This window comes from Oncorhynchus masou, chromosome 7 (genome assembly GCF_036934945.1).
Source record: "Oncorhynchus masou masou isolate Uvic2021 chromosome 7, UVic_Omas_1.1, whole genome shotgun sequence".
NCBI lineage: Eukaryota > Metazoa > Chordata > Actinopteri > Salmoniformes > Salmonidae > Oncorhynchus > Oncorhynchus masou.
Window position 1 is genome coordinate 23693921 of NC_088218.1, and position 12675 is coordinate 23706595.

Sequence of the window (12675 nt, forward strand, 5' to 3'; positions counted from 1 at the left end):
CCGAATGCACTGTGTGAAAATTGCGCTTTTCTACATTATGTAGAAAAATATATAAAGTTAAAAAGTTCTACCCGATGACATTTTTAAACACTATAAGATTTGCGGGGAGCAAGAAAATAGCCTCCCTCTGGCTAGAAACTCATTCACCATTCTTCTTAGTTTTAATCCTACCCTGAGATGTCACAGAGAAGTATTTAAAAAATATATATTTTTAACCACAGATCATAGAATCGTGCCGTTCTCACATACGTAGACACTGGTATGGTGCTGGAGGTAATGAACATGAGGTTGAAAAGCGGCAGAATTACCCTTTAAACAAAGTCTAATTTATCTTTATAGGCCTACTTGGTTACTGTGTAGCCTACTGATAGACAACTGGTCTTGAGAGAAGAGAGAGCAGGCCCTGATCCAGTCATTCTCTATGGTGATATGTAGGGCTGTACAGTCAGTGTAGATGCCGGGAGTAGTATAGTACAGTACTTACGTTAACTTTGAAGGCTTGAACTGTGTTATCCAGCAGAAGAACATTACAGACCACCTCTGTGTGCTGCCTGTCTTGTGCCAGCTCTGATGCTCGGTCATTGTAGTTACTGCCAGCTGGCAACTGGAAGGGTGAGGTCATTACTGTCCACACTGGGTCTGCAACACAGAGAAACAAAACAGCAGGGTGAGGGACCTTTTATTATACTGCATTTAAATACATTACATTGCCCCAGAGTGGTGCAGTGGTCTAAGGCACAGCATCTCAGTGCTAGAGGCATCACTACAGACCCTGGTTCGATCCCGGGCTGTATCACAACCCGGCCATGATCGCGAGTCCCATAGGACGGCGCACAATTGGCCCAGCATCATCTGGGTTAGGGGAGAGTTTGGCTGGGGTAGGAATTTGTTCTTAACTGACTTGCCTAGTTAAATAAAAATAAAAAAATTCTGCAATGGCGAATGGTTAGCCTCGTCCTCAACACCAGCATACCACTTTTTATTTAAACAGTCGGCAACGGCATATTTGAGTCAAGTAAGACAACACACTCCTCCTTAAATCTGTGACTGATGCTGAGGATGTCATACTTCATTCTAGTATTGTCTAGAAAGAGATCCCTAGCAGATCCAAGGCCCCTGATCCTTTATGGTCTACGCTCTCACAGTCAGGCTGCAGTACGATGAAAGGATTCAGTGATTCAGTGAGGCATGACCCAGTTCACTACCGCTGGGAGGAAGAGAGCTACACACACTACAGAGGACTTCCCCAGGAGGGTTAGCAGTCTTCACGTCCCTACCAGAGTCCGCACGCACGCACGCTCGGATGGATGCTGTTAGGCCTAATTCTGAGTTATAAAGTTGGAATATCAGGGTGATACTTATTAAAATCATATTTCACAATCATATCAAATATTAGGGAGAAAAGTGACTGCAGTAACAGAGAAAGAGTTTTAAAACAACTAGGATAGGCTATATCACCTTTGACCTTTTCCCTGCATGACATCATCCATTGACTGCACACAGAAAGGTCCCGAAATAAACCATGGCCACACCAGCAGCAGGGCTTTTGTCAGTGACAATGGTGTTCCTGTGAATGTCACAGTGCAACACACAAAGACACGCTGAGGCGCTGTACGGTGTTGTCGCACTGGCCCCATCCCCAGAACGCCCACATGGGTCAATACCATGTCACGGGTCTCAACTTCTCACAGTTAGAGAGAGGTTAAAGATCAGGGATCAGACGCTTCAAAAACCTACTAGCTATTATTCTATCATGTTTATCATTCCCATTATTTCATGTTTTTAACAGTTCACATGCACTTTGTCTATGTTTTCCATGTTCTGAATGCTTGAATGAAATGGTCAAACGAGGCCTAAACAATATCTAGGGAGTGGAGCTGTCCTGGCTTGAACCATACCTTGTTATCTATTCAAGTCTATTCAGGAAATGACCATTTTTGTTTACTATCGCTCACCAACAGAAAAAGGCCAAATGTCCCCATAAGTTTCAGGACTAAGGTTATTCCCGGGTGGCGCTGCCACCGATCCCTTTTTCCTTTTCTTTTGGTTATGTCTGTTTTGTGTTTCACCTGGTTTCATTTTGGTTCATTGGGGGGGTATTTATCTTGACATTTCCTTTGGGTTTTTGTGCGGGATTGTTTTCGTTTGACTGTCAGTTAGTTTGGGTTGCGTTTTCTCTAGTTCATGTTAAACAGGTGTTTTTTTTCCCTGGACTGTGTCTGAGTGGGGTTTTGTGGCTACTGCTGTAGTCCAGTGTCCTGTGATTTGTGAGCTGGTTTAATAAAACGCCCTGACAGCATTGCTCTCGACCTTCGCCTCTCCCGAGTCCGTACGGGAGTTGCAGCCATGAGACAAGACTGTAACTACTAACAATTGGATACCACGAAATTGGGGAGAAAAAAGGGTGGAAAAAAAGACTAAGGTTATTTACAACGTAGACCCTCCTTTGAACAAAGTTGCAGCCCGAAAACATGTGTGCAGATGTCAACACATGGAACAGTCACAGCAGAATCCTAGTTAACATACTGATCCATAAATACCTACTTTGACCTTTACTCTCTGTCACTGTGTTCGTTTACTGCACTTTCTGTCACTCTAGCATCCAGGACAACCACACAAAGTTGGCAGTGAATGGCCATGGCAGCTAGCCTTGAGTGGAGGGTGGGTCCCATCCAATAGCCATGAACTTGAGGGATGGGAGCAGATAGACTGTGTGTCAGTGTAACCCGCTTCCAACCTGGCTCGCCTGCCAACGCCACCCCCCTCCATAACAGAGTCCAAATCATAGGCTGAGTCTATGGGGCTGAGTGACCTTTCAGTAATAGAGCCACAGCTCTGAATTGCTGGAGCTGGGTGGAGAGACCAGACAGACACCATGCCAAATGCAGAGGAGCTAGCCTACCTTGAATCCCAATGCAACTCCTAGGCCCTAGACCGAAGTTAGTAACCTAACTCCTGAATAAAGTAGGATACACATTGCTTTACAGATCCATCAGGTGATATATTGGCCTACCATTGTCTTTAGTGTTTTCACAACAAGTTCAACAGGACAGCATTACCTATCTGATACAGTAATCACTATGGGTTATAAAACAGAAATCAGAGACAATTACAACAATACTGAATTAACAGTTATTTTAACTTAATATAATACATCAATAAAATCAATTTAGCCGCAAATAAATAATGAAACATGTTCAATTTGGTTTAAATAATGCAAAAACAAAGTGTTGGAGAAGAAAGTAAAAGTGCAATATGTGCCATGTAAGAAAGCTAACGTTTAAGTTCCTTGCTCAGAACATGAGAACATATGAAAGCTGGTTGTTCCTTTTAACATGAGTCTTCAATATTCCCAGGTAAGACGTTTTAGGTTGTAGTTATTATAGGAATTATAGGACTATTTCTCTCTATACCATTTGTATTTCATTAATCTTTGACAATTGGATGTTCTTATAGGCACTTTAGTATTGCCAGTGTAACAGTATCGCTTCTGTCCCTCTCCTCGCCGCTACCTGGGCTCGAACCAGGAACACAACGAAAACAGCCACCCTCGAAGCAGCGTTACCCATGCAGAGCAAGGGGAACAACTCCTCCAAGTCTCAGAGCGAGGGATGTATGAAACGCTATTAGCGTGCACCCCGCTAACTAGCTAGCCATTTCACCTCCGTTACACCAGCCTCATCTCTGGAGTTGATAGGCTTGAAGTCATAAACAGCTCAATGCTTGACGCACAACGAAGAGCTGCTGGCAAAACGCACGAATGTGCTGTTTGAATGAATGCTTACGAGCCTGCTGCTGCCTACCACCGCTCAGGCAGACTGATCTATCAAATCATAGACTTAGTTATAACATAATAACACACAGAAATATGAGCTTTAGGTCATTAATATGGTCGAATCCGGAAACTATCATTTCGAAAACAAGACGTTTATTCTTTCAGTGAAATACGGAACCATTACGTATTTTATCTAACGGGTGGCATCCATAAGTCTAAATATTCTTGTTACATTGAACAACCTTCAATTTATGTCATAATTACGTAAAATTCTGGCAAATTAGGCGGCCCAAACTGTTGCATATACACTGACTGCGTGCAATGAACGCAAGAGAAGTGACACAATTTCACCTGGTTAATATTGCCTGCTAACCTGGATTTCTTTTAGCTAAATATGCAAGTTTAAAAATATATACTTCTGTGTATTGATTTTAAGAAAGGCAATGATGTTCATGGTTGGGTACACATTGGAGCAACGATACGCACCACATCGATTATATGCAATGCAGGACACTAGATAAACTAGTAATATCATCAACCAAGATGCAAGATTGGATCCCCCGAGCTGACAAGGTGAAAATCTTCCGTTCTGCCCCTGAACGAGGCAGTTAACCCACCGTTCCTAGGCCGTCATTGAAAATAAGACTTGCCTAGTTAAATAAAGATTAAATAATGGTGTAAAAAATTATAATAATCGACCAAATCGGTGTCCAAAAATACAGTTTTCCGATTGTTATGAAAACTTGAAATCGGCCCTAATTAATCGGCCATTCCGATTAATCGGTCAACCTCTATAACAAACACTAATTTTCGTTTCAACACGTTTTGCTACAATGTGGCCTACTGAACACAACCCAGATAGGTTATGTTCCACACACAAAGGGAGTCCCCTTCCTCTCAGATCTTCCACTCTGCAGACCTCAGTCACCACAGATGTATCCCAAATGGCACCCTATTCACCATAGGGCTCTGGTCAAAAGTAGTGCACTATGTAGGGAATAGGATGCCATTTGGTGGGCTGCCATCATTAGATCAACTGTGGAGTGCCACACATGCATCACAGATCACACACTCATGCGTGACACTAGAGAGCGTATGCGCTCTTTTTTTCTCTCTTTCCACTATTCTCAGTTTTTTCCGTGCGTGGTCTAGCAAGCCTTCTTAGCTTTGTGAGGCTAAAGCCAACAGTAGCTAACAAGCCATTTAACCCTGGGCACAAATCTAAACAACATTGTTCATAACACAAGAGATTAACTCTGAAAAGGCTTTTGGGTCGCAAATTAAAATCACCTGCACTCCTGTGCAACATAGGCTATCAATTATGTCCACACAGAATTATGCATAATGATGAACAACCTAACAAACACAATTACGTTGTCGATTGCTGTGAGCTCGAGGTTAGAGAAATTTGCCATTGATAAAACCCCATTCTCATGCTCCCTGATTCCTTCCTTCCTGCCTCTCTCTCCCGTTCTTAAAGCTCCAGAGGTGTTTGTTGCAATCGATCTCATTCATTCTAATATTTAGCCCCAGCAGCAGTGTAGCTACTTACTCACCACCCCCAACCACGGAGGTGGGGACACTACAGTGTAGACCCCCTAGTGACTCATCCTGTTTTAGAGCTTCATGAGCACATATGTGTTTTATGTCATTTACCACACACTTTTCCGTTGTCTGCAGCACACCCTTCTCCCCCAACAAATCCCATGTACTCCATCACTCTCATTCACTGCACTGTCAAAAGCCTTGCACTTGACAACAACTGACCCAGTCTCCAAAAGTGTGAGGCTGCTTTAGATAGACAGAGAGATGGAGGATACAATCATCCTCTCCTTTCTACTCTTTCTCTTGATGTTCTACTATAGTTATGCAGCTCTTGATCAGAGAGAGAGAGAGAGAGAGAGAGAGAGAGAGAGAGAGAGAGATAGTTGAGATTGTGTGATAGCAAATGGCTGCTCCTCTAGCTCTATATTCCACTATGGTCAGCAAAGGAGGCAGAGAAGGAAATATCATGATGACATCACTGGGGAATCTATAGATTCCAGGGACAATGCCATTTCGGCGAAGCTCTATTCACTCAGTCTTTCTTTGTAGCAGCAGGTAGATTAGAAGCCGAGCGTTTCTATGAAGTCATTCAGTGCACTGGACTAGAGCTTCCATATTTCTTGTGATAGGAACCGAGCACTGGGTCTTGCATCCTGCAGCATGAATACAACATGAATACGTGTCATAAATGCATTAGTACAGGCAAACAGGACTTGTATGAAATCCGAGTGGAGTTTATTATGTCAACCAGCTAAACCAGTGTGTAGCCTACCTGTAATCAGAATCAGTGGGGTCTCTCTGTGTACTGATTCAAGAAACAGGTTTATCCATCTATTGACCCAGACATATATTTAGCCTCTACCTTCTCCCCTGGCCTACACTCCCTCCCTCTCCCAAAACCTGCCATAGGTTAGAAATGCACACTCTATTCTGTTTCATTCTATTCCAGTTAACTGTATATGTCAACTGGCATATGACAGGGAACAAAGAACAACACATTGATGTTAGTTGGCTAGAAAGGCAACCGCCAGGCCATCAAATAGTTGTCACTGTCACTAAGACTAGCATCAGCTAACGTAGAGGTGTAGCTATACTGTCTCTGGATAGATTAATATCTAGTTAGCTAACTTGCTACAACAGCTGTGCTATGCAAGCTAGCAAGCTAACCATGGCATGACGTTATTATTATGCAGGTTGCTTAACGTTACCTTCATAAACTGCGCCGGTAGAGTCCAGGTTTTGAGGGATAAAATCAAGAACACAGCAATAAGTGGGCGAGGTGGTGCAATTCAACCGCTGCAGATCCACAGAAACGTCCTCATCCTTCGCAGCAGCATACACTCGCTACGGCCGCACAGGTTCGTTTCGGCCGCACAGGTTCGTTTCTTTTCAGCACCACAGCGATGATGGACCCAGGCAAACGTCAATACAGGACGCAACCATTGTAATGCGAGCAAGGCAAGCACAAGCAGGTAGGTAAAAAACAGAACTTCCTTTCCGCGGTCCCCAAACTGCAGTTTAAATTCAAATACAACCTCGTTTGAAGACGTTGATCATTTAAACCGTGCAGCATAAACCATGGGGCAGCAACGAAATATGGCGTAAACTCCAGATTTTTTTTTGAACGGGGGTGATGTCTGTCAAACTAGTAGGCGTGGCATTTGAGGCGCAGGTTTCACAACACGCACGCGCGTGCTGCCTACATTGTCAGCAATGGGAAAAATATCAAATATTAATACTTTTATTATTATTATTAGATTGTACGTAACTTAAAATATTGTTCCATAAAGGTAGATTGTGTGTGATATATTAAACGCTTATTAAACATTTATCTACCTTTGCAAATAAATATCCTATACTCCCATCTTGTGGCCAATTCTATGTTCATGCCACTTCTATTTGAGATGAACGGTAATAACTGGTATATCGTATATAGTTTCAAAATGAAATGCAGAAACTCTGATATTGTACATCCTCATCTAGAACTGCCCACTTGTAGGTAAATCGTAAGTAACATTAAGGTGTTGCCTACTTAAAATTATTCATGGAGAGTTTGTAAGTTGTTAATAAATGGTTCTTTATTCGTTTTTGTAGATAGTTTATAGATACTTTGTAAATAAGCAATAGGCTATACATTGGTTGAAAATTACTTACATTATTTGTATATGATCACATCTGGACTTGAGACATTGTGGAATGCTCCATTTCTACATCAGGAGGCTCCTGTTCAAATATTGTTTTACTTACCCTCCAAAACTGGCAGGCTAAAAAACATAAAACATTGAAGTCAATAATTTAAGCACTTAAATTAATCCCGACAAACTCTAAATGTGACCTATAATCATTAAAATAATGGCTTATTTGCCATTAAGAAATGTTGACCTCCCCTTCTCCCGCTTGGATCAAACCTATTTTATCAGCTGTTGCAACGCAAAGTAACTGTTCCATTTTTGTGGCAGATGCTGGCTTTTCCAGCAGCTGTGATATGAAATTGATTGGATATAAATGTACAGATCTGAATGAAGTCAACATGAGAAGGCAAGAAATGTGACTTCATGCAGGCGACTTTACAGTAAATATATTGGGGTAAGCTTTTTTATTTAATCGGCTACTACAGATTGCGTTGCTTTGAGATGTCTGGTGTTTTCAGATGTAAAGTCACAACTAGCTGTATCCTACTGAAATGTGTGTGAAAGTCAAATTATACCTTGGCATAATATGGTATGGCGAGGCATTTTCCCACTTTATCTGGTTATGCCTAAGCAAATAATTGTTCAACTTTGTTATTGGGTCGAATATGGTACAATAAAAACTGAAGTGTTCAGTGGGGTTATGGGATTTATGAGTCACAGATCTGACTGATCACAAATGAGGTGAATGTGTGGGAAAAATGTGTCTGAGAAATAAGGATTCACCCACGTCAGACTACATACTGTAGCGACCCGCACAGACAGCTGTGTGTTATGTGTTATGCTAGGAGGTGGTTGTGTTGTACTGACCAGTACCCGGTGGTCGCGGGGTCCGACATGTCAATCAACCTGCTATCTGCCAATCACGGGAATGCCTGGAATGTTCTGATGCCGGGCATCCTGGTGGTTGGCGGAGTGGCGTGGAGGGGGGTTGGGCAGGGGGGTGGAGCATTGGAAGTTAAGACCAGGTTCAGCCTTTATTCTCTCTCTCTTACGTCTGGGCTTCCCAAGAGAAGGTCACGATTGGCTTGTGGGTTATCTGTCATCTTTTGGCGTGTGCTACGGCCCAAACAGTAGCCTGTGTAAAGTTGGTTTAATAAACCGTCAATTCGCAAACTCAAGCCTCTGTCTGGACAATTGTTCCTTTATGATCTAGTCAGGTCATTACAATACATTAGTCCTCTTGATCAACAGGTTGTGCTCTGCAGGTAGGCCTACATAATATGCCATTAGTACAGCCTTTGATGACATATAACTGAAAAATAACTTAAAGGCCTATCTTGAATACTTTGAAAAAACAACAACAACAGTATTTTCATAATGACCCTAGAGCAGGGATCATCAACTAGATTCAGCCGTGGGCCGATGTTTTTCTTGAGCGGGTGGGCGGGGGGCTGGAACATAATTGCAAATCATTTGTAGACATCAAATTGTACACAAGAAGCCCAATAGATATAATGTCTACAACAATTATTTAAAACCTTGTTAACATTTGAATGAGATCACATGTGTCTCTATTATGCGTGGGAATACTTTAATAGATTTCTTAGATTAAAATAACTTGAAGCTGATTTCCTTGTGTTTTTACAGTTTTTGTTGTTCTCTGAACACTTTGGGGACAAATCCCCCCCCCCCTCCATGTGGGCCAAATTTGGCCCATAGGCCGCCAGTTGGGGAACCCTGCCCTAGAGAATATGATACCCCTTGGAACCCAGAGAAGTACCCCTGAGAATAGGGTCTCCCCCAGCCCCCAGGTTTGACTGAGAATTGTTTGAGTTGGTCGGCCCTTGGCCCATTCTCTGGCTACAACATTGTTCTGGAGGCCCTGTAAGTTCCACGGGCATCTGGGTCCCTTTCCTGCTTTGGCCAGGGACACAGGCTACAGTATCCACTGAGAAAGGAAAACATCTACGTCCCGCCATTGTTGACTGCAGGAAGGAAGAACTCTCTGTGTGACCTCATCCTGTTAGGCCAGTGCCATTGTATGGAGCTGCAGGCTGGGTTTGCTTGCTCATGGCGTGTGTGAGTGGGTGGGTTATTCCCTGACTTAAGTATGTCAGTGAAGATCCTGGAGACGAGGGATAGACTGCTACAGTACAGACCTCAGCCTTGTTTGAGTGTTTGATGTTTTCAGTGAGAAGGTGTGGGTATTCCAACATAAGAATGATACTGTTTTATGCCCAGTGAGTAAGCGACTATATAAGGAATGGAAGATTAGATTAGGATTACCATGTTTTCTATGCATTGCAGTGAAAAAGAAAGATCTCTGCTTTTATAATATTACTTTAAGATGTATTCTATTACCACACTATTACCTGTGGCATTTCATTTGTGATTTTTGTCAGGTATTTTTGTCCAGAGCAAGAGAGGGCCAAAAAGCCCATTCTATATGGCATCAGTTTAGACATACACCATCTTCTCTCTTCCCTCTGTGTTCCAGGTATAGCATGGCTGTCACTATGGTAACGAGCGATGTTCCCAGCGACAATCTCCCCACGTATAAGCTGGTAGTGGTGGGGGATGGGGGAGTGGGGAAGAGTGCTCTCACCATTCAGTTCTTTCAGAAGATCTTTGTCCCTGATTACGACCCCACCATCGAGGACTCCTACCTCAAACACACTGAGATTGATGCCCAGTGGGCCATATTGGACGGTAAATGGATTTATAGATAGCACATACATTACAAATAAGAAGCCCAACCTCTTAACCTGGCCAAAGTACTATATCGTTTTCCCCGAAATAATCTTTCCAATGTACTGAAGAACAAGATGGAATGTTCTGTTATAAGGAGAAAAAGGGATCATATTATTGTGCCGCCATTGTTAGATCTGAGGGATCAGCACACAGCTACACATATTTATGAATAACCAGGATCATTCATAATACTGTTCTCAGTGTAGATGTTATATGTGGGACCTGTCTGATCGTGCATGTCTCTGCAGTTCTGGATACAGCAGGCCAAGAGGAGTTCAGTGCTATGAGGGAACAGTACATGAGGACTGGGGACGGGTTCCTCATCGTGTTCTCTGTCACAGACAAGGCCAGCTTTGAACATCTGGACCGCTTCCATCAACTCATCCTCAGGGTGAAGGACCGGTGGGATTTACTACTTAACTTCCCACTGGTGGCCGTGGCCAGGACAACAGGAGGAGGGGAGAGGATGTGTCTGTTTGTGTTGGAATCAGTGGGCCTGTCAGACAACAGAGAGAAGAAGGGAAAGTGAGGAAAGATATACAGAGAGAGAAAGAGAGATTCCAAATGCATAGCAGCTGGCAAAGGGACTCCAGACATTGTGTCAAAGCCTGGGAGGCAGCCAATGTGCAGCCCCATAGCTTATACAGGGAGAATGTCTTTATAATCTCTGAACAAGACTGTTATATAACTGCATTGTAAGCTTATTGAACGCACCAAATGTCTTATTTGAATGTACATTTATGAACCTTGACAATTTTGACTTATCAGTGCTCACTGGATGTAGTTGTGTACTTCTCAATACACTTTAAACACACAATTGTGGTGTGTGTGTGTTTGTGTGTGCATGAGTGCCCTGGATATGTTGTGGCCTAGACGATGAAATCTAATTTTCACATTGGAATATTATTTTGCTCTGCTACTATTTCACTATTTATTTTATATAAGTAATTCATAGCTGTGTTATCATTAGTACAAGGCTACTCCAGAGAGCACAAAGCACAGAGCTTAACTAAGAAATTGAAGGAACAAAACATATGTAAGCAAAGTAATAAATGTGTGTTAATACATTTTGTGTTGTATTATATGTGTACACATCTCGGGTAAACTGGTTTTGTCAAGGATAAAACCACAATTATGACACAGAAGACTGTCTATCTGTCATTCTCAGTGGATATTAGTGTGTTGATGGTGCCCTCCAGTGGATATAAATGTAATTGCAAGAATGGAACAATATTTAGCGTGGTTGTAGATTTGGTCCTTTGCTTTGGGGATATACAGTGCATTCAGAAAATATTCACAACCCTTGACTTTTTCCACATTTTGTTGTGATGCAGTCTGACTTTAAAAGTGATTAGGTTGAGATTTTGTGTCTCTGGCCTACACACAAGACCCCATCATTTTAAAATGGAATCACGTTTTTCAAAATGTTTATAAATTATTTAAAAATGAAAAGCTGAAATGTCAGCCTTCCATTTGAGTCAATAAGTATTCAACCCCTTTGTTGTTTGAAAGCCTAAATAAGTTCAGGAGTACAAATTAGCTTAACAAGTCACATAAGTTGCATGGACTCACTGTGTGCAATAATATTGTTTAACATGATTTTTGAAAGACTACCTCGTGTCTGTACCCCACACATAAAGTGAATTCTAAGCACAGATTCAAACACAAAGACCAGCAAGGTTTTCCAATGCCCGGCAAAGATGGGCACCTATTGGTAGATGGGTAAAAAAAAACTTTAGAAAGCAGACATTGAATGTCCCTTTGAGCATGGTGAAGTTATAATTATAATTATAATTACACTTTGGATGGTGTATGTTAAGGCAATAAATAGGCTATAGTGGAAAATAATTACAATATAGCAATTAAAACACTGAGTTAGGTGTTAGAAGATGAGTGTGCAAGTTAACAGTATGGGGATGGGGTGCTAATACACCAAGTCACTACCAGGGCCGGCTCCAGGCATAAGTGACATAAGCAGTCGCCTATGTGTGTTTTTTTTTAAACTCAGTCGGGGTCTGAACTTATTGTTGCGAGTTAGAATAGCAGAATACACAAGGTGCAAGTTACATTTACATTTACATTTAAGTCATTAAGTTCAAAATATTGTTTTGTCTGTCACTGACAGTCACTCAATTAGCCATGTCAGCTAACAATTTTTAGATTGCTAAGTTCGACTGGCCAGTTATCTAAACTTGGGGCATGTTTGTAGAAATGCAGTAAATTGGCTTTAAAACGGCAAATAATTCTGTCTGCCACATGGCAAAATGAGTAGAATTGCATAGAACGTGTTATAAAATTTCAACATTTTCTCTCCACTGCATGGCAAAAGTGTAGAACTGCAGAAAACTTTCTTTAAAACGGCAAAAATATCTCTGTGCAAATGTGTACAACTGCATGAAATGTGTCATTTATTTGTATTTAACCAGGTAGGCTAGTTGAGAACAAGTTCTCATTTACAACTGCGACCTGGCC

At 41.9% G+C, this 12675-nt stretch overlaps 2 protein-coding genes across 7 annotated transcripts in view; one reads left to right on the plus strand and one right to left on the minus strand.

Moving 5' to 3' along the window:
- LOC135543547 (tyrosine-protein phosphatase non-receptor type 4-like) overlaps window positions 1-12675 on the minus strand; it is a 71234-nt gene that overhangs the window by 34347 nt on the left and 24212 nt on the right. The window contains exons 1-2 of one of the 2 annotated variants that reach the window (XM_064970903.1): window positions 6529-6933; window positions 485-639 (exon numbers count right to left, since the gene is read on the minus strand). In XM_064970903.1, the coding sequence (XP_064826975.1) occupies window positions 485-622 (138 nt within the window). In that variant the 5' untranslated portion in view covers window positions 623-639; window positions 6529-6933. Of the gene's footprint in view, window positions 1-484; window positions 640-6528; window positions 6934-12675 lie in introns of those variants that run through there. The other variant, XM_064970902.1, reaches the window with a different exon arrangement.
- On the plus strand, window positions 7756-11270 carry LOC135543546 (ras-related protein M-Ras-like). Of its 5 annotated transcripts, none has more exons than XM_064970898.1 (4): window positions 7756-7906; window positions 9100-9539; window positions 9950-10161; window positions 10452-11270. In XM_064970898.1, the coding sequence occupies exons 2-4, from the start codon at window positions 9523-9525 to the stop codon at window positions 10730-10732; spliced, it is 510 nt and encodes a 169-aa protein (XP_064826970.1). In that variant the 5' UTR covers window positions 7756-7906; window positions 9100-9522; the 3' UTR covers window positions 10733-11270. The 5 variants fall into 5 exon arrangements, with proteins under 5 accessions (XP_064826970.1, XP_064826969.1, XP_064826972.1 ...); XM_064970897.1 differs by having other exon boundaries at window positions 9100-9531; XM_064970900.1 differs by lacking the exon at window positions 9100-9539.

Bases quoted from the DNA above. Each gene is read 5' to 3' on its own strand.
- LOC135543546 (XM_064970897.1), top strand. From the start codon at position 9,494: ATGGAGCTGCAGGCTGGGTTTGCTTGCTCATGGCGTGT. The intron at 9,532-9,949 runs GTGAGTGGGTGG...TCTGTGTTCCAG, and splicing joins TTTGCTTGCTCATGGCGTGT to GTATAGCATGGCTGTCACTA. The intron at 10,162-10,451 runs GTAAATGGATTT...ATGTCTCTGCAG, and splicing joins CCAGTGGGCCATATTGGACG to TTCTGGATACAGCAGGCCAA.